General features: G+C 48.2%; 1 protein-coding gene across 2 annotated transcripts in view; it reads right to left on the bottom strand.

Annotated features, from left to right (window-relative positions):
- The window catches only part of myo1ea (myosin IEa), a 46808-nt gene that overhangs the window by 3714 nt on the left and 20710 nt on the right, over positions 1-22384 (bottom strand). For both annotated transcript variants that reach the window (XM_076997055.1, XM_076997064.1), the window contains exons 5-23: positions 21569-21656; positions 20018-20107; positions 16895-17026; positions 16343-16477; positions 15437-15569; positions 13928-14124; positions 13758-13838; positions 13201-13287; positions 12611-12697; positions 11912-12079; positions 11366-11451; positions 9600-9681; positions 9029-9135; positions 8475-8573; positions 4760-4904; positions 2944-3058; positions 2262-2431; positions 1521-1666; positions 106-252 (exon numbers count right to left, since the gene is read on the bottom strand). In XM_076997055.1, coding sequence (XP_076853170.1) covers positions 106-252; positions 1521-1666; positions 2262-2431; positions 2944-3058; positions 4760-4904; positions 8475-8573; positions 9029-9135; positions 9600-9681; positions 11366-11451; positions 11912-12079; positions 12611-12697; positions 13201-13287; positions 13758-13838; positions 13928-14124; positions 15437-15569; positions 16343-16477; positions 16895-17026; positions 20018-20107; positions 21569-21656 — 2295 coding nt within the window. The remainder of the gene's footprint in view (positions 1-105; positions 253-1520; positions 1667-2261; positions 2432-2943; positions 3059-4759; positions 4905-8474; positions 8574-9028; positions 9136-9599; positions 9682-11365; positions 11452-11911; positions 12080-12610; positions 12698-13200; positions 13288-13757; positions 13839-13927; positions 14125-15436; positions 15570-16342; positions 16478-16894; positions 17027-20017; positions 20108-21568; positions 21657-22384) is intronic.

Below are 22384 nucleotides of genomic sequence, written 5' to 3'. Positions count from 1 at the left end.
GAATGAAAACTGATAGCGGTAAGACCCTCTCAAAGCATCCACGCTGGCAGGGCGTGCGAGTTCCACCACACACATGTAGTGGGTGAATATGTACGCAACACTCACGTGTTGCCAAATTTGATAGGCAGCTTCTTCTGGGTCTTCTCCTCGAACCTGCGTGACAGCAGACTGAGGAACTCCGTCTTGAACACGCACTCGAGCAAACTGTCGTACTCCTGCTCGTGCAGTATGAGAAAGTCGTCCTGCAAAGTACTACAGAAGAAGAGAAAGAGAGAATGAGGTGGAGAGAGGGAGCTCAACAGCTGTTTTTTCAAATGGAAAATATCAGTGCTTCACATCAGCGTTCAATTTTAAATTCATATGCCAATTAACATATTCATTTCTCTCATGAATATTCATTGACATTTTCATTGGAGTGGCGCAACAGCAGAACCCAAACACATGCAACTGGGGCAATCGTGCACGTGAGCCATCAAGACTGGAGGGTCACATTTCAGATCTTCCTCACTCTGTCTACCACCTGACAGACGGGGCCCAGGAAACCCAGGAAACCCAGGAAATGACGGGCAGCCCTGGTGCTGGCCAAGGCGGGGAGACACACGCACCCCCGTCTGCTCACACCTATAAACTTAAGCCTTTTCTAATGGGCTTTTTACAAGGCCCGCTCCCCCTTGCCAGGAGCACCTGGTTTGCATTACCCACAACTCCCCACTCAAGTCTCGCCTCGCAGACCCCCTCTGGTCACGTGGAGACCCGACGTTGCATTGTTACGCATGCCTGACTAAAAAGATCAACGCCGAACACTTCTAGTGTAATGTGTAAAGGTCACATGATGTTCCCACAACCTTGAGTAATCCACACGGCGACTACCAGCTCACGTCTGGTCCAGGAGAAAACCGACAAGAGCTCACAAAAGCTGGATGGGTATTTTTTTAAAAGAGACCATGCATTTTGCATTAAATAAACAAACGTGTGAGTTTCTTCTGCTAAAGGCTGATCGCAGCTTGAGAAGGGTCTTTCTGTGTCTCCAATCCCGCGGGTGGCAGGGCGTAGTAAAGCCGGGGGTGGAGCGAGGGGGTCGCTGCGAGGCCTTTTGAAATTGCTACATCTGGCTTCGTGCAGGTGGAGCAGCCGGGTGGTTTGGGGTGGAGCGGGGACACTGGAGGACGGCGATGGCGCTCTGGGTTTGGGTGTAGCTGCCATCGCACTCGTCCCTGTGGTCTCACGTGCAGCTCTTGCGTTGCACGTGCAACTGCTCTCATTCCGTGCATGTGCTGGTTACACTTCCAACTAACGTTCAAGGTTTGTTGACCGACTTTGCTTTATTGACTCTGTTTAATGATCATTGTGCTGTTTAATGTTTAACTGGTTCGCCAGCTGACTGCACACACACACACACACACACGGAAATGAAAACTCCTTTGTTTTTATAGCAGTCAAAGTTCTCTAAAACACCTCACACACCTCCTCACACACCTCTACACACACGTGCGTGTGCCCATGCCTGCTGTGTGGCCTACCTTAGTGAGACAGCCATGATCTTGTCCACGTCGATCTTGCGCTTCAGGACCTCCTTGATCTGGCCCTTCTCCGGCCCCTGCTTCACCTTCTCCCTCCCGATCAGGTACACACTCCTGGGACTCAGGATCAGGTCTCTCTTAACGCCCTGCCACACAGAGGAGCACAATAGACACACACACGCATCAACACACTGGGCCAAGGCCACAAATGCTGTAGCACCTTCTGTCCCTGTTTCAGAACTGCTGAAATGGTTCATAACCACAGACATGAGAATATGGTCATCACCACAGACACGAGAATATGGCCATCACCACAGACTCGAGACTACAGTCATCACCACAGACTCGAGACTACAGTCATCACCACAGACTCGAGAGTACAGTCATCACCACAGACTCGAGACTACGGTCATCACCACAGACTCAAGATTATGGTCATAACCACAGACACGAGACTACAGTCATCACCACAGACACGAGAATACGGTCATCACCACAGACTCGAGAATACGGTCATCACCACAGACTCGAGACTACGGTCATCACCACAGACTCAATATTATGGTCATAACCACAGACACGAGACTACAGTCATCACCACAGACACGAAAATACGGTCATCACCACAGACTCGAGACTACGGTCATCATTCATCGTGCTCTATTAAACCTCAGTGGAAATGTTCGTGCATGACGGTGTTGGCTCAGTATGTTCCCTCAGTGCGTTTTCTGGCTGGGGCACCTTGAAGCGTCGGTCGTATTTGGTAACTTTATCTGCAAAGTCGATCTTCTCCCTCTTGGCCAGAAACTGCCTGAGCTCCGGCCGGTCGTCCATGCCGATGTAGTCACCCACAAAGTTCCTGTTCAGGCTATGCCTCCTTCTCTCCTTCCTGTTCAGCAGCAGGTCTGAAGCTGGAAGGAATACACAAGCCTGGTTTCACTGCCGTAGATACACAGCAGTCCACAAGGTGGCAGCACACGGTGCGCTATGCCGCCCTCAGCAAATTATTCATGGTCGCCGGTCTAGGCTGGTGACCCCCATTTCTTGAAAAATGTCTTTGGTCAGCTAGAAAAGCAACGGAAATGATTCATTTGCTCTGCCAAAAGTGATTCAATGAGGAATTAAGGCTGTTTTTGCAAACCTCCACATAAGAAGATGTAATATTTATATCTTATTCTAGTATGGCAGCAATAATTCTGCTTACTATTGTGGTTCCAGAGGATCTGAGCTCATATGAGTGGGTTGAAACTTGCACAGTACAAACACCACTAAAACCTCATTTCTTACTACGGTTCTTAAGTGGTTTAGATATAGCACAATAAGGTACCGACGTTTATGGTTCTGTGCACATGTTTATTTATGAGTGTGTGTGCGCGTGTGTGTGTTCAAACGTGCTGTGATTGGTCAGCCTGTGAACTCTCACCCTCCTCTCTCATCTGCACGTATTTCTTGCGTGCGACGTGCTGACGCCAGGCTCGCTGGATGGTGCGCGCGTAGCCGTCAAACTTGCGGTCCCTCGTCTCCTCCAGCAGGAAGAGCTGTAGAGAGCAAGAAACAGCGCCCCCATCAGAGCGGGGCCTGAACACACCTGAAGGTCTCCGGCACCTCCAAACATGATAATGAGATCCTGAAAGGTCAGGACTCTACATGGTCAGAATTTGGAAAAGGTCACTGTCTACTGGCACTCCCTGTGTTCATCAGAGAGCTGAGGAAAGGCGTCACATTTAAGGAGTCTGAGACACATTTAAAGAACCCCCCTCTGCCCCCCAAAACCCCCCTCCGCCCCCAAACTAGGATACTGAACTACAGTCCAGTATGTCCAAATGTTAATCCCTCTGCGTGTCTCACTCATTCTTCTTCTGTTTCTTTCCATCTTGTACATTCTTTATCTCCATCATGTATACCCTCTCTCTTTCTCTCTGTCTTGTCTCCTCATTCCCTCTGTCTGTCATTCACTGATTCTCCTCTCTGTCTCCCTGGAAATAGGTAAACGAGCGCCGAACTGAGATCTCCACTCTGTTCTGCGAGTGCTGCCCATTACACTGCAATCCAGTAGTACAGTAGCACAGCTCCAGACTAAACATACTCTTTGCTCTCATTATCACCTCAGCCATCTCTCTCTCTCCCCCTCTCACTCCCTCCATCTCTCTCTCTCCCTCCCTCTCTCTTCTCTCCCTCTGCTACTATCAAAGACTGTGTGTCAGGGTGGCCCAGATAAAAACACAGCATAAATTAATCATCCATCAGCACTCTGTGGGATCAGAGAGTTCATTCTAGCATAGGTGCGCACGCACGCACGCAAGCACACACACACACACACACACACACACACACACACACACACACACACACACACACACACACACACACACACACACACACACACACACACACACACTCAGCAGCTGTTAAAATCACATTGCCTGACAAAAAAAACTCTATAGTCATGAACTAATTAGAGTGTGTCAGCTCCTTATCTAAGCAGGAGTGTTATTTTTAGAGTGGTTAACCTTATACCCTCCCAAGTGGTAATAGTGTTGCATAGGTACAACACAAACACAAGCTCACACACACACGCACACCCACACACCTTTCTGGGAATTCACTGTGGCTTTTTCATGAGCTCACTATTGATATATAACCACACATTCGCAAGCAGACATGCACCATGAGAGCATACATGCAGGGCATGGACACACCTTGAGATAATTCACGCATTGAGGTTGCCTAAAAAGAAAAAGGCCTAATTCAGAGCGTGTGTGTGTGTGTGTGTGTGTGTGCGTGTGTGAGAGAGAGAGATTCTAAATGTCAAATGTGCCTTCACAGCACAAGCGGAGCTTTCATATAGAACACGAGAGAAACCCAGTGAGGGGAGAGACCCAGACTACATTCCACCCTCAGCGCCCCCACAACATACAGGCGCTAACGCTGACTCCCTGCAGACGCCGCTGTACCCTTCGAGACCCCCTGTGGCCTTTCTCACTTCTCACCCACATGCTCGCGCAATGTCATAAGACAGTTCGGAAGAGAGCGCAAGCAGCCAGGTTCTCTACCGGTTCTCCCGAACTTGCGACCAATTATCCCAGCTGACCACGGATCACTGCGGCCTTCACCCCGGGAAATGATTACTGGGAAACTTGACGGATATCGTCAGGGGCTCCGTTCCTCTGAAGCAGCCTTTTGCACAGAGTGAGACGCATAACAAGGTGGGCGGAGCCACAGGGGTGCGGAGCTCGTACCGACTCTGGGGCCTTGATGAAGAGCTTTGTCCGGCCCAGCTGGTACTGGTCCTGGTCCATGTTGACGGAGCGTAGGAGGTGCAGCACGCCTTGTTTCTCGTCCCCACGCCACGTCGGCCAGGACTCCTTCGTCAGAATGGCGTACCTGAGGCAGAGGGATTGAATGAAACCTTAGCGGAGGCACTTTTACTAATAATGTAAAAGGAAGATTACAGGTTCTTAGTTACTGAACTTTTGTTGTGAAGACTTTGGACTCTAGCATGTTAGCACTTAGCAAGTGTCTATGCTAAGTGTCTTAAGACAGTAGGGTTAGGGTAAGTGTCTACTGTCTTAAGACAGTAGGGTTAGGGTAAGTGTCTACGCTAAGTGTCTTAAGACAGTAGGGTTAGGGTTAGTGTCTACGTTAAGTGTCTTAAAATAGTAGGGTTAGGGTAAGTGTCTACGCTAAGTGTCTTAAGACAGTAGGGTTAGGGTTAGTGTCTACGTTAAGTGTCTTAAAACAGTAGGCTTAGGGTTAGTGTCTACGTTAAGTGTCTTAAGACAGTAGGGTTAGGGTAAGTGTCTACGCTAAGTGTCTAAAGACAGTAGGGATAGGGTAAATGTCTACGCTAAGTGTCTTAAGACAGTAGGGATAGGGTAAGTGTCTACGCTAAGTGTCTTAAGACGGTTCGGCTTTTGGACTGACTGCAGATGTGGCAATTGTGTAGCAATGGAGTCCATTGCTGTTGTCTCTCCACATAAAGACCAAAACAAAAATGAAATCACTTTCACTGTCCCGTTACGTACAGCCACTACACCAAGGATAAACGATGAATGAGGCTTTTGTTCAAATCTCTGCCTAACAGCTAAGGTCATGCTATAATGCAAACAAGTCTTGAGCAGTGACGAGGGCACCATGCCCAGCACAAGTCCGCCTTTCATGACCGTGAGTGTAAACCCCCCCCCCCCCCCCAGTGCCTATAGCTGTGCCCTCAAAGCAAAGGAACCAGTAAAAGAGATCCTTGTCTCTCTCTCGTGCGCGCACACTCTGAATGTGTGCATGTGTGCTTGTGTTTGTGTGTGTGTTTGGGGTGTGTATGTCTGGAGAAAGCATACAGAGGCAGGGTGGAGAGAACATGTGTGTGTGTGTGAGTGAAAGAGAGAGAGAGAAAGAGAGAGAGAGAAAGAGAGATAGTGTCTACATGTCTCAGGAGGTCTGTGAGAAGCCAATGGATTCTAACAGAGTGGCCACTCCCACAGTTCTTGTGCTAACATTAACAAACGACGAGACAGCAAAAGGCCCAGTGAATCCTGGGACACCCAGGCAGATGTGCTCCACGAGCCTTCACTAGAACATGGGCCACAGCTTGGGCAGCAAACCCCAGTGACAGCGTGAAAAAGAAGACCTGACCAGTGTCTAGGTTGCTTCAGACAGTCCAAAACCTTGGAACACGTTGATTCTGTTTCTGTGCATGATCCTCTGGGAAGTAAAACAGCTCCTCAGACGGTTAAAGCCACAGGTAACAGAAGCATGGGAATATGTGCAGCAGATGTTTCAGAGTTAGACTTCCCTGTTTTTAGCACCTTAAATCCTGCAGAGATTCACCATAATCCTACATTTATACCACGCCTGCGGTGCATTGAGGGTCCCCCTCTGTGATAACACTAAGCAAAGTGAGGGTGTTAGCAGTGAGTTCTCCCTCACTTTCTCTCTCTTACATTCTCTCTCACTTTCTCTCTCACTTTCTCTCTCACTTTCTCTCTCTTTATGAGCTAGAGCCACATTTCTGACTAGAGCATCCAGTACCTGCTTCTTAGTCAGGCTACTTTGTGAGACAGACAGACTGTGGAAGAGAGAGACAGACAATTAGAATGAAAACAAAGAGAAAGAGAAGAAGGGAGGAGAGCTCTGCGGTAAGCTGTAATCGAGGAGACTGCAGCGGCCATGCTTCAATCACAGAAGAAATGCTATTTACAAGACCAACACGGCCATGTTTGCCCATTTACTTACTCTTTTACTCCTCATGTAGTCTCTTTCTTTGCTTCCATTATTTCACTGTGTTCTATTCTCTTCTTGCTCACTCACCCATACTCTCACTGTCTCCATAGCTGCTCCCTCAGACATAAATCTGCCTTCTGGGCAGAGGCCAGGCTATTACTGTTGATCATTTGTACAGCTGTGTGCCACCATGCTATCTGGCTCTGGGGCTGAACTCTTTAAACTCTAGCCCAGTCAGCATGAGTGTGGAGGGTTCAGTCAGCATGAGTGAGAAGGGTGCAGTCAGTAAGTGTGGAGGGTTCAGTCAGTAAGTGTGGAGGGGTTCAGTCAGTAGGAGTGTGGGGGGGTTCAGTCAGTAATTGTGGAGGGTTCAGTCAGTAAGTGTGAAGGGTTCAGTTAGTAAGTGTGGAGGGTTCAGTCAGTAAGTGTGAAGGGTTCAGTTAGTAAGTGTGGAGGGTTCAGTCAGTAAGTGTGGAAGGTTCAGTCAGTAAGTGTGGAGGGTTCAGTCAGTAAGTGTGGAGGGTTCAGTCAGTAAGTGTGGAGGGTTCAGTTAGTAAGTGTGGAGGGTTCAGTCAGTAAGTGTGGAGGGTTCAGTCAGTAAGTGTGAAGGGTTCAGTCAGTAAGTGTGAAGGGTTCAGTTAGTAAGTGTGGAGGGTTCAGTCAGTAAGTGTGGAGGGTTCAGTCAGTAAGTGTGAAGGGTTCAGTCAGTAAGTGTGAAGGGTTCAGTCAGTAAGTGTGGAGGGTTCAGTCAGTAATTGTGAAGGGTTCAGTCAGTAAGTGTGAAGGGTGCAGTCAGTAAGTGTGGAGGGTGCAGTCAGTAAGTGTGGAGGGTGCAGTCAGTAAGTGTGGAGGGTTCAGTCAGTAAGTGTGAAGGGTTCAGTCAGTAAGTGTGAAGGGTTCAGTCAGTAAGTGTGAAGGGTTCAGTCAGTAAGTGTGGGGGGTTCAGTCAGTAAGTGTGGAGGGTGCAGTCAGTAAGTGTGAAGGGTGCAGTCAGTAAGTGTGGAGGGTTCAGTCAGTGAGTGTGAAGGGTTCAGTCAGGGAGTGTGAAGGGTTCAGTCAGTGAGTGTGGAGGGTTCAGTCAGTAAGTGTGGAGGGTTCAGTCAGTAAGTGTGGAGGGGTTCAGTCAGTAAGTGTGGAGGGGTTCAGTCAGTAGGAGTGTGGGGGGTTCAGTCAGTAAGTGTGGAGGGTTCAGTCAGTAAGTGTGAAGGGTTCAGTTAGTAAGTGTGAAGGGTTCAGTCAGTAAGTGTGAAGGGTTCAGTTAGTAAGTGTGGAAGGTTCAGTCAGTAAGTGTGGAGGGTTCAGTCAGTAAGTGTGAAGGGTTCAGTCAGTAAGTGTGGAGGGTTCAGTCAGTAAGTGTGGAGGGTGCAGTCAGTAAGTGTGGAGGGTTCAGTCAGTAAGTGTGGAGGGTGCAGTCAGTAAGTGTGGGGGGGTTCAGTCAGTAAGTGTGAAGGGTTCAATCAGTAAGTGTGGGGGGTTCAGTCAGTAAGTGTGGAGGGTGCAGTCAGTAAGTGTGGAGGGTTTAGTCAGTAAGTGTGAAGGGTTCAGTCAGTGAGTGTGAAGGGTTCAGTCAGTAAGTGTGGAGGGTGCAGTCAGTAAGTGTGGGGGGGTTCAGTCAGTAAGTGTGGAGAGTTCAGTTAGTGAGTGTGAAGGGTTCAGTCAGTAAGTGTGAAGGGTTCAGTCAGTAAGTGTGGAGGGTTCAGTCAGTAAGTGTGGAGGGTGGGGGAGGTTATTGTTTACCTGTTCAGGAACTTGCGGAAGATTCTCCTGTAAGCATAGCCAGCACGCCTCACTCGGATATTCTCCTTCAGACCAAGATATTCCACCTGGTGCTTCACTCTGAGGGAGAGAGGACTCGTTTCAAACATGTTCGCATGTATCTTCTGGTATTCATTATCAAAGCTTTTAATACCAGCCAATCAAGTTGCTGTGTTTATTAAAGGTTCAGCAGGCATGCTGATGAGCCAATAAAGCATGAAGCAGGCTCAAACCCTTTCAGAGGACGCAGCGACAGATGTTAACCCATGTCTGCTAACAGACACCAAAGGAGGTGTGCAAAGGTTGCACAGGCACTCAAACACACACATATACACACATGTAAATGCACGCACACATGTGCCTGTTCATAAGGACGAAAACACTTAATACAGCCAGCAGCCGGTTTACATGCACAGTTGGAGCGCATCAATACATCAGCCACCAAGAGAAACTAATGGAATATGTGTTTGGAGTGTGTTTGTTTGTGTGTGTGTGTGTGTGTGTGTGTGTGTGTGTGTGTGTGTGTGTGTGTTTACCTGCTCTCCTCCCAGTCTTTGGGCTTCTTGGTCTCATTGGGTTTGATACAGCGGATGTAATGGGGTGTACACTTCATGAGGGTACTCACCAAATCATTAGCTTGTTTCTGTTAGAGAAAGAAAGGGAGAGAGGCAGACGGAGAGGAAGAGAGATGGAAAGAGACAGTGAGAAAAGGAAAAGGAAAGAGAGAGAGTCACACAGCTGCTTCATGGAATGAGCTGTTGTTTACAGCACTGGGAAATGTTTGCTGAATTATTGTCAGCATTACCACATTAACAGACTCATCATTAAACATATTAAATACAGAGTTGTGTCTTCAGGCCTGACAGATCTGGCAGCATAATAAAAGTTCTCAATATCAGTGATATAATGAGACACTGAAATATTATGCGTGAATGAGGCTTTAGACATGCACCTATCACACCTGTCATACACATGATGAGGTGGGACTGAGCGCACACACACACACACACACACACACACACACACACACACACACACACACACACACACACACACACACACACACACACACACACACACACACACACACACCACCTCACAGCGTACCTTAATTTTACTGCCTGCCGTAGTGGGTCGACCTTTCTTCTCTGCATTCAGGTTTTCTGGGAAGAGCGCCCGGATGAAGCCTCTGCCGAGGACAGCCGACCCAAGACAAACAGGAACGATTACATAAAAGGGGGAGAGAGAGAGAGAGGGGGGGGTGAAAAAAGAGAATAAAAAGATGAGTGCAAGGGGAGGAAGGGAGAACAGAGCCTTGGCTAGTGTGGAGTGTTTCTGAGTCAGGTCCCTCAAGTCCTGCTCCTCGTCCCGGACGTTTAGGACCGGTGCCGAAGCAGGAATAGCTGTGGCTTCGGGCCCCTGGTGTTCGGCGACCATCTGAACTCCGGCCCTGTACTATGGGCTTTTCACTTTTTTGTTTTTCTCCTGAAATTCAGACCAGTAACTACCGTTTTGGTGCATTCATCTGCATCATATTACCGTATGTGGGAACTCAGAAACACGCCAGGCCCTGATCTCGGTGGCTCGGAGCTGGTCGGAATGTAACACACACTTGTCAGTACTCCAGAAACTCTGGGTGTGTGTGTGAGTCTCTTTCAGCCCAAGAAGGAAGTTGGAATGGATTTGGCAAATATGTCTCGTTCCATGATAAAATGCGGCCTATTACTGCGTATTTCTTTCGCTGATGCTAATGCTTTTGCCAGGGATGATGATGAATCTTTCAAATCTTTAAAATCTATCTGCGTTTTAAACAGACTACTAAATAACGATCTGTATCTGCATATCTCTGTTACTTTCCACACAATTTGGAACACGCAAACATGAAAGCTGAATAAATAAGATAAGTAAAATAAATACAATGAATTGAAAGCATATATAAAGGATTGTTATTAAAAAAGCATTTTATTAAAAAAAAGAAAGTATCTACACTGAGTGACCTTTTAATAAAGGCTAAAGGTTACAGGTCAAGGTAGGGCTGTGCTGCAAATATACTCTGTGTTCCTCAGTTCTCCAAAAGGCAATCTGATGAAAGAAGGGTTTTCTAAGACTAGGTGTGGACACGCACACACACACACACACACACACACACACACACACACACACACACACACACACACACACACACACACACACACACACACACACACACACACGTGTGTTAAGATGCCCTCTGTGTATTTGCATGTAGATTTGTGTATGTGTGTATGCTCAATTTGCCTCTGTGATTATGCCATTATGCCTCACGGCATTTGTGCGAATGAGGTTTGAATGTGGACCCTCAGCATGCTACGCAACACAGGGGACAGAGGGAGGGGACAGAGGGAGGGGACAGAGGGAGGGGACAGAGGGAGGGGACAGTGGGAGGGGACAGAGGGAGGGGACAGAGGGAGGGGACAGTGGGAGGGGACAGAGGGAGGGGACAGTGGGAGGGGACAGTGGGAGGGGACAGAGGGAGGGGACAGTGGGAGGGGACAGAGGGCTGTTTGAACTGGCGGCCTCTCTGACTTCGAGGAGGCCCTGGAGTGCACAGGACCAGCAGTCACACTCCCTCATGAAAGGGAAAGGGCTGGGGAAGCCTGCAGCCTTGTGCTCAAAAGCCAGAACTGACCCACTTCTGCGGCTGCTGGCCAGATGGCTGAATAATGTAAATTTCTTTCATACATCACAATGAATCAGTCTGTACAAAGAAGGGACGAGAACAAACTCGGGGCTCCGAGTGGTTTTGACTCAGCGGTGGATAAAGAATTTGATTGGCTGCATGACTTTGACTCATTGATGAGTGGAGTGTGATTGGGTACCAGGCTTCCACTCACATTTCGCTGCTCTGCATCAGCTCAATCAAGTCAGTGAAGAGGACATCTCTGTTCCTCTCACAGAAGCCCTCTGCATCATAGGACACCTGGAGAGAGCATACACACACACACACACACACACACACACACACACACACACACACACACACACACACACCTTATAAGATTTATAAGAGACAACAAATTAAGGAACTGTGAGCTGCTATGTACCATCATGGGCTAATGAACATGATAATGGAGTGTGTTGTCTACTGAATGTAGTTAATTTAGCCCTCTCATTCTCCTTCTGTCACAACACACCTCAATAAACAAGGAATATGTGCCGGGGGTTTGTGTTTGCATACGTGCACACACACACACACACACACACACACACACACACACACACACACACACACACACACACACACACACACACACACACACACACACACACACACATTCACTCCTTCCTCTGAATAATCATCCATAAAGAGTGTGAGGGGGAAACGGCCAGGGGGCTAGGGGCGTGGCCTGGGGGCGTGGCCTAAGAAGGTGCAGGCGGACCTTCCCGGCGTAGTGGTGGATGATGAAGCCCTGGTTCCAGCTGTTGAAGTGCTCGTGGTTGTTGATCTGCATGCGTAGTTTCTGCAGCATGGTCTGGTCCGCACCTTCTCCTTTGGCATGCATGGTGGCGCACACGTCGTCCAGGATACTCATGATGCCTGGAGGATTCTGGGAAAACACGACGCCAACCATTCAGCTGAAGACTTTATGCAAATGCAACACGACCTGATGTGGGCCAACTGTAAACACGAGCCTTGCAGTGTGTTGCAGGCTGACCTGCCCAAGAGCGCCACACACACACACACACACACACACACACACACACACACACACACAGGAGCATCTCCCAGTGTGACTCTGGGTCATGCACTGGTGCACGCTTAAGTCAGGGCTGCTTAGCTCCAGTCAGGTGAATCCGATTAGGGTTTGAACTAAACTGCAGGATGGTGAATCTCGATGACTGTATTTCATTGTGGACTTCATGGGTAAACCTCTTTGCGACAGACAAATCAAATCAGGCATCTTAGCCATGTAGAACAAACAGGAAGTTGTTGGACAGGCAGATGTGGGAATCAGAGGAGGGTGTGTAGGTGGGGATTTCTCGATTTGTCACACTGCTTTTATTGGGTGCATTAAGTACTGTTAGGAAACGAAACGTATATCCTGTCAACTACAACCCCCCCCCCCCCCCCCCCTTACCAATTTACTCTCAATGAGGTCACAGACAATCTTGTTGTTGAAGTATTCGATGGGTGTCCATCGGATTCCTTCCTGCACATACTCTTCCTGAAAGAGGGAGAGAGGGAGAGATGGGGAGAGAGAGGGACAGAGAGGAAAAGATGAAAAGAATGTAATATAACTACAGTGGAAGATAAAGTCTTGCAGTGCTACTTCATGAAATGGCTGACCTAGTTCAGAAAGGCCACACAAATTAAAGCAGACAGATCATTATTCTCTCATACACTGATATAAACCACAGTGACCATATACAGCAGAAACGTGTAGAGTCTGTAGATTGGTCTATTATAGATGACCCTGACCCATGATTGGTCTATTATAGATGACCCTGACCCATGATTGGTCTATTATAGATGACCCTGACCCATGATTGGTCTATTAGAGATGACCCTGACCCATGATTGGTCTATTATAGATGACCCTGACCCATGATTGGTCTATTATAGATGACCCTGACCCATGATTGGTCTATTATAGATGACCCTGACCCATGATTGGTCTATTATAGATGACCCTGACCCATGATTGGTCTATTATAGATGAATCGGTACCTGTTCTGCTTTCAGGGTCAGCTCAATGAATATCTGCTGCAGCTTCTCATTCACAAAGTTAATGCAGAACTGCTCAAATCCATTTTTCTAAAACACACAAACAAACAAACAAACAAACAAACAAACGCATGCATCAGACATCTTTCATTAACATCGAGATCCAAAACAAGGCCTGAGGTTTTCTGTACTCCGGTACATGAAACATGAAGGCATTTCCCGTTTGCATGTTGTGATCTGTGTGCAGTCTACCAACACTCCTTGGAGAAGTGTACAGAGTGGCTACCTGTCCAGACCAGAGACCGTATATATATATATTATATATACATATATATTATATATACGGTCTCTGGTCCAGACTCTAATCATCTTAGCTAAATCCATTAAGACTATTTCCTGTCTGGGACAAAAGACCCAATTTAGACACAATCTAGACAAATATAAACAACACCCTCTTCACAGGACAAAGGACTGCTTCAGGCTCTTCAGACAAATAAACAAGTACACAAAGATGTGGAACATTTGATTTAATCTGTGATATGGAGCATTTATTCCTGTACCTGGAAAATTTCAAATCCATAGATATCCAGCACCCCGATATTCAGCTCCTGGTGGTCCTTCACCATGGCCTTATTGATAGACTAGAAAAGGAAAAATTGTGCTTTTAATACCTCCTAACTGCTTGAAAAGCAAACATAATGGTCTAGCATACGGGAATGACATTGCATACCTCTACCAGGTAATCAAAGACACGTGCGTGCAGAGCTTTGGATAGAGCATCACGTGTGAAACACGCCTGCTCCACGTTCAGGGTCACGTCGATGGACTCAGACTTGCCCCCCCAGCGGCCGTCCATCTTGCGACTGGTCAGTTTCTCCTTCAGGCGGCCCTGCTCGATGCCCAGCAGGAACGCGGGAAAGGCCAGGACTGCGGAGAGGGGAGCGAGACGAGCTTTTTAAAAAAAAAAGAGCTCCTTCAAAAAGGAGTAAACGAGGTATCCTGGAGGAGTTCTCTACATTTGACGTCGACTCGTCCGATTTCACGGTCCTCTGAACAAGAGTGCCTTTATGGAAACAGAAGAAACGTTTCCATGGAACAAAGGCGACCGAGTTTTGCACCAGACGACTCGTATGACGGTCAGCGCTTTCGCTTACCCACAACAAAGGCTCACCTCTAAGGACACGGAGACCAGGGTGAGGAGCTGACTGGAGTCTGGTCCAATCTGAACCGGCCCTGTCTGACTGCACTCTGACTCATCGCCCTCCTGAGGGGAACTGCTCTCATTTAGCTGAAGACACACACCGGCACACACGCACTCGCGTGCTTCATCTACCCTAGTGGGCTCATGGGAAAAGAGGGCGTGGTGGTAGTGTACCAGAGTCCGGAGTGGGGATGACCGCTTATGCGGTCTCACACACACACACACACACACACACACACACACACACACACACACACACACAAACATACACACAGCCTGCCTAACTATTCAAATTTTACCCCGGCAGGAAAGAAGGTCATGAATTTACACCAATTTTGAGCTTAAATCACCCCGAAATACGCAGTAGAGTCACCAGTGAAGTATTAGGGTTAGGCAAGAGGTTCTCCACACATCTGAGTTACTCAGAAACAGAGCTCCACTCAGCACTTCACACACACTGGACTGTGGCTTCAACACAACCAGAAAACGCTGCTCTATAAAGAGTTATTTTCACCTCAGCTTCCTGGCTGAATGTGTGAAAGCCATTGGCAGCAGACAGGAAGAGGTCCTGGGGGCCGGCCGTTTGGGGGATGGCGTCAGGAAACGCACAGATTTGATCACAGCAACACAGCACAGCGGCTAGAGGGACGAAGGGATGAAGTGGATGGAGGGGAGAAGGTAGGGAGAAACAGACGAGGGCAGACAGAAGGGAGGGGCGGAAGGGTGGGCGGGTAGCACAGGAAGCGCTGCATTTCTCTGTGTAATTTTAGTCCATGATGTCACGCATGCAGAGCCACAGAGAAGGGGCACCGTTTAGTGGGTGAATGTAGCAAGAGCGGGAAGAGAGAGAGAGAGAGAGAGAGAGAGAGAGAGAGGGAGAGAGAGAGAGAGACAGACAGAGGTCAGACAGAGCCAAAGAGAGACATGTGGCCTTCCGTGGGGGAAGACAGAGCAGTGCGCCCCTCTCCCTCTCTCTCTCTCTCTCTCTCTCCCTCTCTCTCTCTCTCTCTCTCGGCGGAGGGGACAGGCGCTACTCACACTCCTCGCTCTCCACGGCCGCGTAGTTCCCCTCCTCTCGGAAGCTAATGTTGCCCAGGTGAAGAACACCGGTCACAATCTGCAACACCATGGTGCGGTCCTCCCCCTTGATTCCAATGACGTCCATGGCGTGCTGTGGGGGGAGAAAGAAAGAGAGAGAGGGAGGGAGGGAGAGAGGGAGGGAGGGAGGGAGGGAGGAAGTTACTTGAACAGATTGTGCAGTCGCTCGCCACTGGCATTTCCCAGGCCATGCCCTCTAATCATGCCTGCTGTGTGCTCCCTGATAAATCAAACCAGGTGTCTGCTACGAGCAGAAACGAGGGAGTGTGGAGAGCAAGAGAACAAAGAGAGAAAGAAAGTAAACAAGACGGAATGAACAAAAGGAAAGAAACAGGAAACTTACTCACTGCAGCTAAAGAGGATAGACAGCAGGTAGCAGGTCTACACAACAGGTGGGATGTAGCAGGTCTACACAGCAGGCGGAAGGTAGCAGGTCTACACAGCAGGTGAGATGTAACAGGTCTACACAGCAGGTGAGATGTAGCAGGTCTACACAGCAGGTGAGATGTAACAGGTCTACACAGCAGGTGGGAGGTAGCAGGTCTACACAGAAGGTAACAGGTCTACACAGCAGGTGGGAGGTAGCAGGCCTACACAGAAGGTAACAGGTCTACACAGCAGGTGGGAGTTAGCAGGTCTACACAGCAGGTGGCAGATAGCAGGTCTACATAGAAGGTAACAGGTCTACACAGCAGTTGAGAGGTAGCAGGTCTACACAGCAGGTGGGAGGTAAAGGGTCTAGGAGGCAGGGAGCTGCAACAGGTAAAGCCCCTCAGCCTGATGTGTGGAGAAAACATTCTTCTCCACATGTGAATAAGATGCATGTCAAACAGCAAGTTCATTCACCAGTGTTTCCTGGAAATCTCTCTTATCGTTGATGTCATCCACTTTGTAGGATCCTGATTGGTTGAGGTAAGAATAGTAATCCAGGCTGGTAATTCCCAAAGTGCTCCTCTGCTCTGCACTGGCCCCCTCTATCAACTACAGAATTCAAATCAAAGTTATACAAAAATTAGCCGTACAGACGCCGTACTCATAAACCTAAATTAATTGTATAATTAATTAACTAACAATAAATAAATAGCTGTGCATTAAAAGCAGGCAACATTTTAAGAGCACTTCCACCAAGTGCACTTCCACCAAAGAGCACTTGTTCTTTATTTTAATCTGAATGTTACTCTTCTAAGCTAACAGAGAAGCAGCAGATTAATGTGGAGACAGACGAGGCCAAACCGCCCATCTTCCAGAGAGATCTGGCAGTAAGGAGAAGACCTATTAAGCCTGCAAAAGCAGGTCTGGGAGGAGAGCTGTGAGTCAAGTCTAGACTAACGTCTGTGGCAGTGTCTGGAGCGTTAGCACTGCAGACAGGTGGAGCGCTGGCCTGTCTATCCTTCTCACCTGGTAGAAGATGTGGAAGCTTCTCTCTCCTGGGTTCCTCATTACCACGCGGGATTTTTCCAACAGGAAGTTGGAGATTTTCCCGCCATCTGGTTCACCACCAGAGCTGAATTGAATCTCAAAGTATTTCCCCTGGTAGAAGAGAAGTAAATGTTCTAAACACATGCACACACACACACACCCATGCAGACAGCACACCTGCCCGTTCACGTGTGCCCAGTCCTGAAGAAAAGAGCATGTGTAGCCAACACACATACACATACTTGAAATCCACTAGTGTGTGTGTGTGTGTGTGTGTGTGTGTGTGTGTGTGTGTGTGTGAGCTGAGCACATTTATGTAAAGTAAGAGCTGTAATGAGATTCCCAGCAGCACATAGAGCCCTGAGTATACTAAAACATTGTTCGTCCATTACATTCTTCCCCACGATGGCTGCATCTAATACAGTTCCCTACCCTCCTAGAGCCACACACACACACACACACACACACACACACACACACACACACACACACACAAGATAACACACCCACAAAGCTGAGGCTCAGAGGCACAGAGAGAATGGCAGGGCAGCTGGTCTGGATATGATTTTGCCACTTTGGATTTAAAGCCTTCCGGACAGCAGCTAAGCTCTGAAAATGAAGATCACAGCCAGAGATGCTGCAGCGGATGTTACAGGCTCTGAATCAAACTCCTCTTGCAACTTCCATTCCAAAACAAACCGTTTTAACCCCCATAATCTCTGACCAGCTTTAGCCCTCACATACCTCTCATTTTCTCAATAACTCTTAGGAAACACACACACACTCACACTCACGAACGCACACTCACGCACGCACACTCACACATACACACACACACACACACACACACACACACACACACACACACACACACACACACACACACACACACACTCTGCCGAGTTCACTTTACAATAGCTGGATGCGTGATTCTCCCTCACAGTATAGTGAAAACAGCCCTTGGCCATCGGCCCAGGAAAGTGTACCCAAGCTCATATATCACAATGTCCTCTGGATGCCCGTTCTAGACCCACACTCGCCTCCCAGACCCACCACCTCCTCCTGGACCCGCCCCCTCCTCCCAGACCCTCCCCCTCCTCCTGGACCCGCCCTTTCCTCCCAGACCCGCCCCCTCCTCCCGGACCTGCCTTCTTCTCCTGCTCCTGTCTCTTTGCTTTAGAAGACATTGCTTCAGGCTCGTAACATAGACCCGTTGAAGTAATAACCCATCTAACAAAGAACACAGAGCTCACATTCTCACTCTTTTTCTCACTCTCCAGTGCACTCTCTCTCTCTCTCTAGCACACTCTCTCTCTCCTGTGAACTTTCTTCCCAACATCTTTTCCTCCTCCCTGTGTGTCTCAGTCTTGGTCTTCATATACACTATATTGCCAAATGTATTCGCTCACCCATCCAAATTATCGGAATCAGGTGTTCCAATCACTTCCATGGCCACAGGGGTATAAAATTAAGCACCTAGGCATGCAGACTGTTTCTACAAGCATTTGTGAAAGAATGGGTCACTCTCAGGAGCTCAGTGAATTCCAGCGTGGAACTGTGATAGGATGCCCCATGTGCAACAAATCCAGTCGTGAAACTTCCTCGCTCCTAAATATTCCACAGTCAACTGTCAGTAGTAGGAAGTGTTTGGGAACGACTGAAACTCAGCCACGAAGTGGTATGCCACGTAACCTAACGGAGCATGGTCAGCGGGTGAAGAGTCAGTCACTACAGACATCCAAACTTCATGTGGCCTTCAGATTAGCTCAAGAACAGTGTGCAGAGAGCTTCTTGGAATGGGTTTCCAAGGTCGAGCAGCTGCATCCAAGTCATAGATCAAATGCAATGCAAAGCAGTGGTGTAAAGCCGCGCTTTACTCTAAAGCAGTGGAGGTGTGTTTTCTGGAGTGACGAATTGTTCTTCTCCATCTGGCAATCTGATGGACGAGTCTGTGTTTGGCGGTTGCTAGGAGAACGGTACTTGTCTGACTGCACTGTGCCAAGTCTAAAGTTTGGTGGAGGGGGGATTATGGTGTGGGGTTGTTTTTCAGGAGCTGTGCTTGGCCCCTTAGTTCCAGTGAAAGGAACTCTGAATGCTTCAGCGTACCAAGACATTTTGGAGGATTCCACATTCCCAACTTTGTGGGAAGAGTTTGGAGCTGGCCCCTTCCTCTTCCAACATGACCATGACACCAGTGCACAAAGCAAGGTTCATAAAGATGTGGATGGCAGAGTCTGGTGTGGATGAACTTGACTGGCCTGCATACAGTCCTGACTTCAACCTTATCATCACCTTTAGGATGAACTAGAGCAGAGACTGAGAGCCAGGCTTTCTCATCCAACATCAGTATGTGACCTCACAAATGCGCTTCTGGAAGAATGGTCAAAAATCCCCATAAACACACAGCTGTTCTAGCTGCAAAGGGTGGACCAACGTCATATTGAACCCTATGGATTAGGAATGGGATGTCACTTACGCTCATATATTTATCTGTTTAGTTTGGCCTTTGAATAATCTGTTACATATTTACCACATCACATATCTTTCTTCTCCGAGGTTCACCTGGGGAGTAACACTGCTGTTGGAGCCTACAATACCAGTATCATCGCTCCGACACGGAATGAAAACCTGGCGTTCATCATAAGACATTTACATTGACAATATAACTTTCATTCTAGTTACCTTATACTTCGCCTGATTGTGTGATTTGTTTGTGACTTGTGTATTCGTCTGTATAATTTGTTTTTGTGTAATTTGTGTGTTAACGGGCCGCCCAATGGAGGATGGGTTCCCTTTTGAGTCTTGGTCCTCCCAAGGTTTCTTCCTATTCCCCACCATCTAGGGAGTTTTTCCCTGCCACTGTCGCCTTTGGCTTGCTCATAAGAGATTTGGACCCATAGTATTGTTAACCTTGTAAATCCTGTAAAGCGCTTTGTGACAACATGTGTTGTGAAAAGCGCTATACAAATATATTTGATTTGATTTGATATGTGAGTCAAGGAAGGCGAGCGAATACTTTTGGCAATATAATAATAAGTATATATAGCATATATAATGTGTCTGTCACTTTCCTCATCTTTATGTGACAGGAGCGGTGCTTACGAATCGGCTGGAGTTGTTGTTCCTCAGGGTCTTGGCGTTCCCGAAGGCCTCCAGGAGAGGGTTGGACTGCAGGATGATGTCTTTGACATGCTGTGAGGATGGGGAGAGAGAGCGAGAGAGCGAGAGAGTGTGAGAGAGTGAAAGAGAGTGAGGGTAACAATAATAAGGATGGGGTATTACTACAGAACCGTGTCTACAATATGTCGGTTAAGCATAGTTCAATGCAGTGTGAATATTGTAGCACACAAACACCCACAAGCTCCCTACACATGCAAATACCACCCCCCCCCCCCCCCCCCCCCCACACACACACACAACCCACATACACACAGGCTTTAAGCACCGTCACCTGGACAGCATTATCTCTTATCTGAACCAGAGTGTCTGTAGATCAGGAGCGCATGCACTTCACATCAGCATTCCAACAGAGAGACCATTTACGCATCTTTAAATATGTGCAGCCTGTGCGTGCTCACATAGCTGGGAGGAGAGGGGGCTCCTTGAACTGCCGGCCTTTGAGGAGAAAAGTCTATTGTATTAGCTGCTAGTATCTGGTGTTTGAATTATGGAAGCCCTTTAGCCCTTTTTGACATCATGACTGAAATGACACGGTGGATTACCCTTTCCTGTTGTAGGAATTGGTTAAGTGATGTTACAAAGCATTAACCATGTCCAAAAGGGACACTGCGCACTAAACCCAGAGACTATCAGAAAGGAAAGGAAGAGAGAGATAGAGAGAATTGAATTGAATAGAGAGAGAGAGTGAGTGAGTCAGTGAAGGAGAGACAGAGAGAGAAGGGTTGGCTATAGATACTGAAACTGGCACTAATGGTGAGGGTGTAGTGTATCACCTGGGAGTCAAATAACAAACAGGAGAGGAGCAGAAAAAAGAAGGAAGTCATGTGACACTGACCCATTATGACATACAAGGGGAGAGACAAAGGCGAGAGCAACAGGAGCAGGGAGGAACCGAGCTGGCCTTCAACCCAACACACGGCTTTGTCCAAGGCCATAAAGGACATTCTTACATCCAAACTGCTGCATACCACATTATACTGGCAGGAATTCCAAGAAAGCACTGTCAAACATGTCTGTCTGCAGAAGGGGTTGCTCAGAGCCAAACGACTCAATACATCAGCCCCTCATCATAACAAAGACCGGGGACGGCTAAACTAGCCGAGACGAGGTCACTTCACGGTATGCAGTGCCACGAATACAGAGCCCCGGTCAGGGCCTCAAAAGGGCTCGGGCAGGAAACGAGCCTTAAATCAGCTCTGGGGAGACGCATCGCACATGCTCAGTGTGCGGCCACGGCCGAGGGAACGTCGTAATCCAGCCCGGGGGGTGTGGTGGGGGAGGGGCTAGCAGGAAGGCCAGATGGCTGCAGGCTGGTTTGGGGAGAGGAGGGGTGGGGAGACCAGAAAGATGAGGAAAGAGGAGGTCGTGCTGTCCTGCGGTATTTAGTCGTGAGGTCTCCACCTGCACCTCCACTCGTGGTTCAGCCTGGTGGTGTAGGACGGGAGTGGGCACGGCAGGTGTGTCCGTACTCACCTGCACCTTGGCCCCGCCTCCCGACACTCTGGAGATGTAGCTCATGATGTACTTGGCTGCAACGGTCTTCCCCGCTCCGCTCTCTCCGCTGTGAGACACAGAGAGAAGATCCTGGTGAGCTCACCCAACACAGGCCCCCAACGAGCACACACACACACACACACACACACACACACACACACACACACACACACACACACACACACACACACACTGTGTTAGCGAGGCAGGCATGAAGAAACAGGGCCCGCCATCCCGATCCGGGGCACAGTTTGTGGTCAGTGCGCTCCTACAAAACCAGACCCGGTAATAACACATTCTGCATTCTCTGAGCAATTTGGGATACTCTTTAAATAATTGCGACGTGTCACACACTTGAATGAAAAAGAAAGCAAATAGAGCTGATTCAAATACAATAAAAACAAAAATGCTTTTTACTGCAGTACTTTCCCACCTTCTGGAAAGTTTCATTTTTAGCATCAGTGTCCAACGGCCTCATGTGGCGTAAATCAGTTTTTCAGAAGGCCTTGTGGACTTTAGTCAGCCATACTGTTCTTGTCACCAATTCCAAGCCAGAATTTGAGCCTATGCTTATTTCCTATGGTCTATACAAAATCAGTATATGCACTGAATACACGGTGCTCTTAGACTCGCTTGTTAATTCAGCCATGAGGCTGAAGAAGTGTGATGTCACAGCAACAGCACCGTTCTAAAGCTACCTGAATTATGAGGGCAACAGTTATAGCCGGACTTCCTGTTTCCTGTGTGTATATTCCTCTCTCTCTGCTTCCCACTCCTGCTGAAGCAGCCCAGTTT

The sequence above is a fragment of the Brachyhypopomus gauderio genome, chromosome 1 (assembly GCF_052324685.1).
Source record: "Brachyhypopomus gauderio isolate BG-103 chromosome 1, BGAUD_0.2, whole genome shotgun sequence".
Classification (NCBI taxonomy): Eukaryota; Metazoa; Chordata; class Actinopteri; order Gymnotiformes; family Hypopomidae; genus Brachyhypopomus; species Brachyhypopomus gauderio.
Note: the sequence above shows the minus strand (reverse complement) of the source record. Positions and strands in the feature narration are given on the sequence as shown.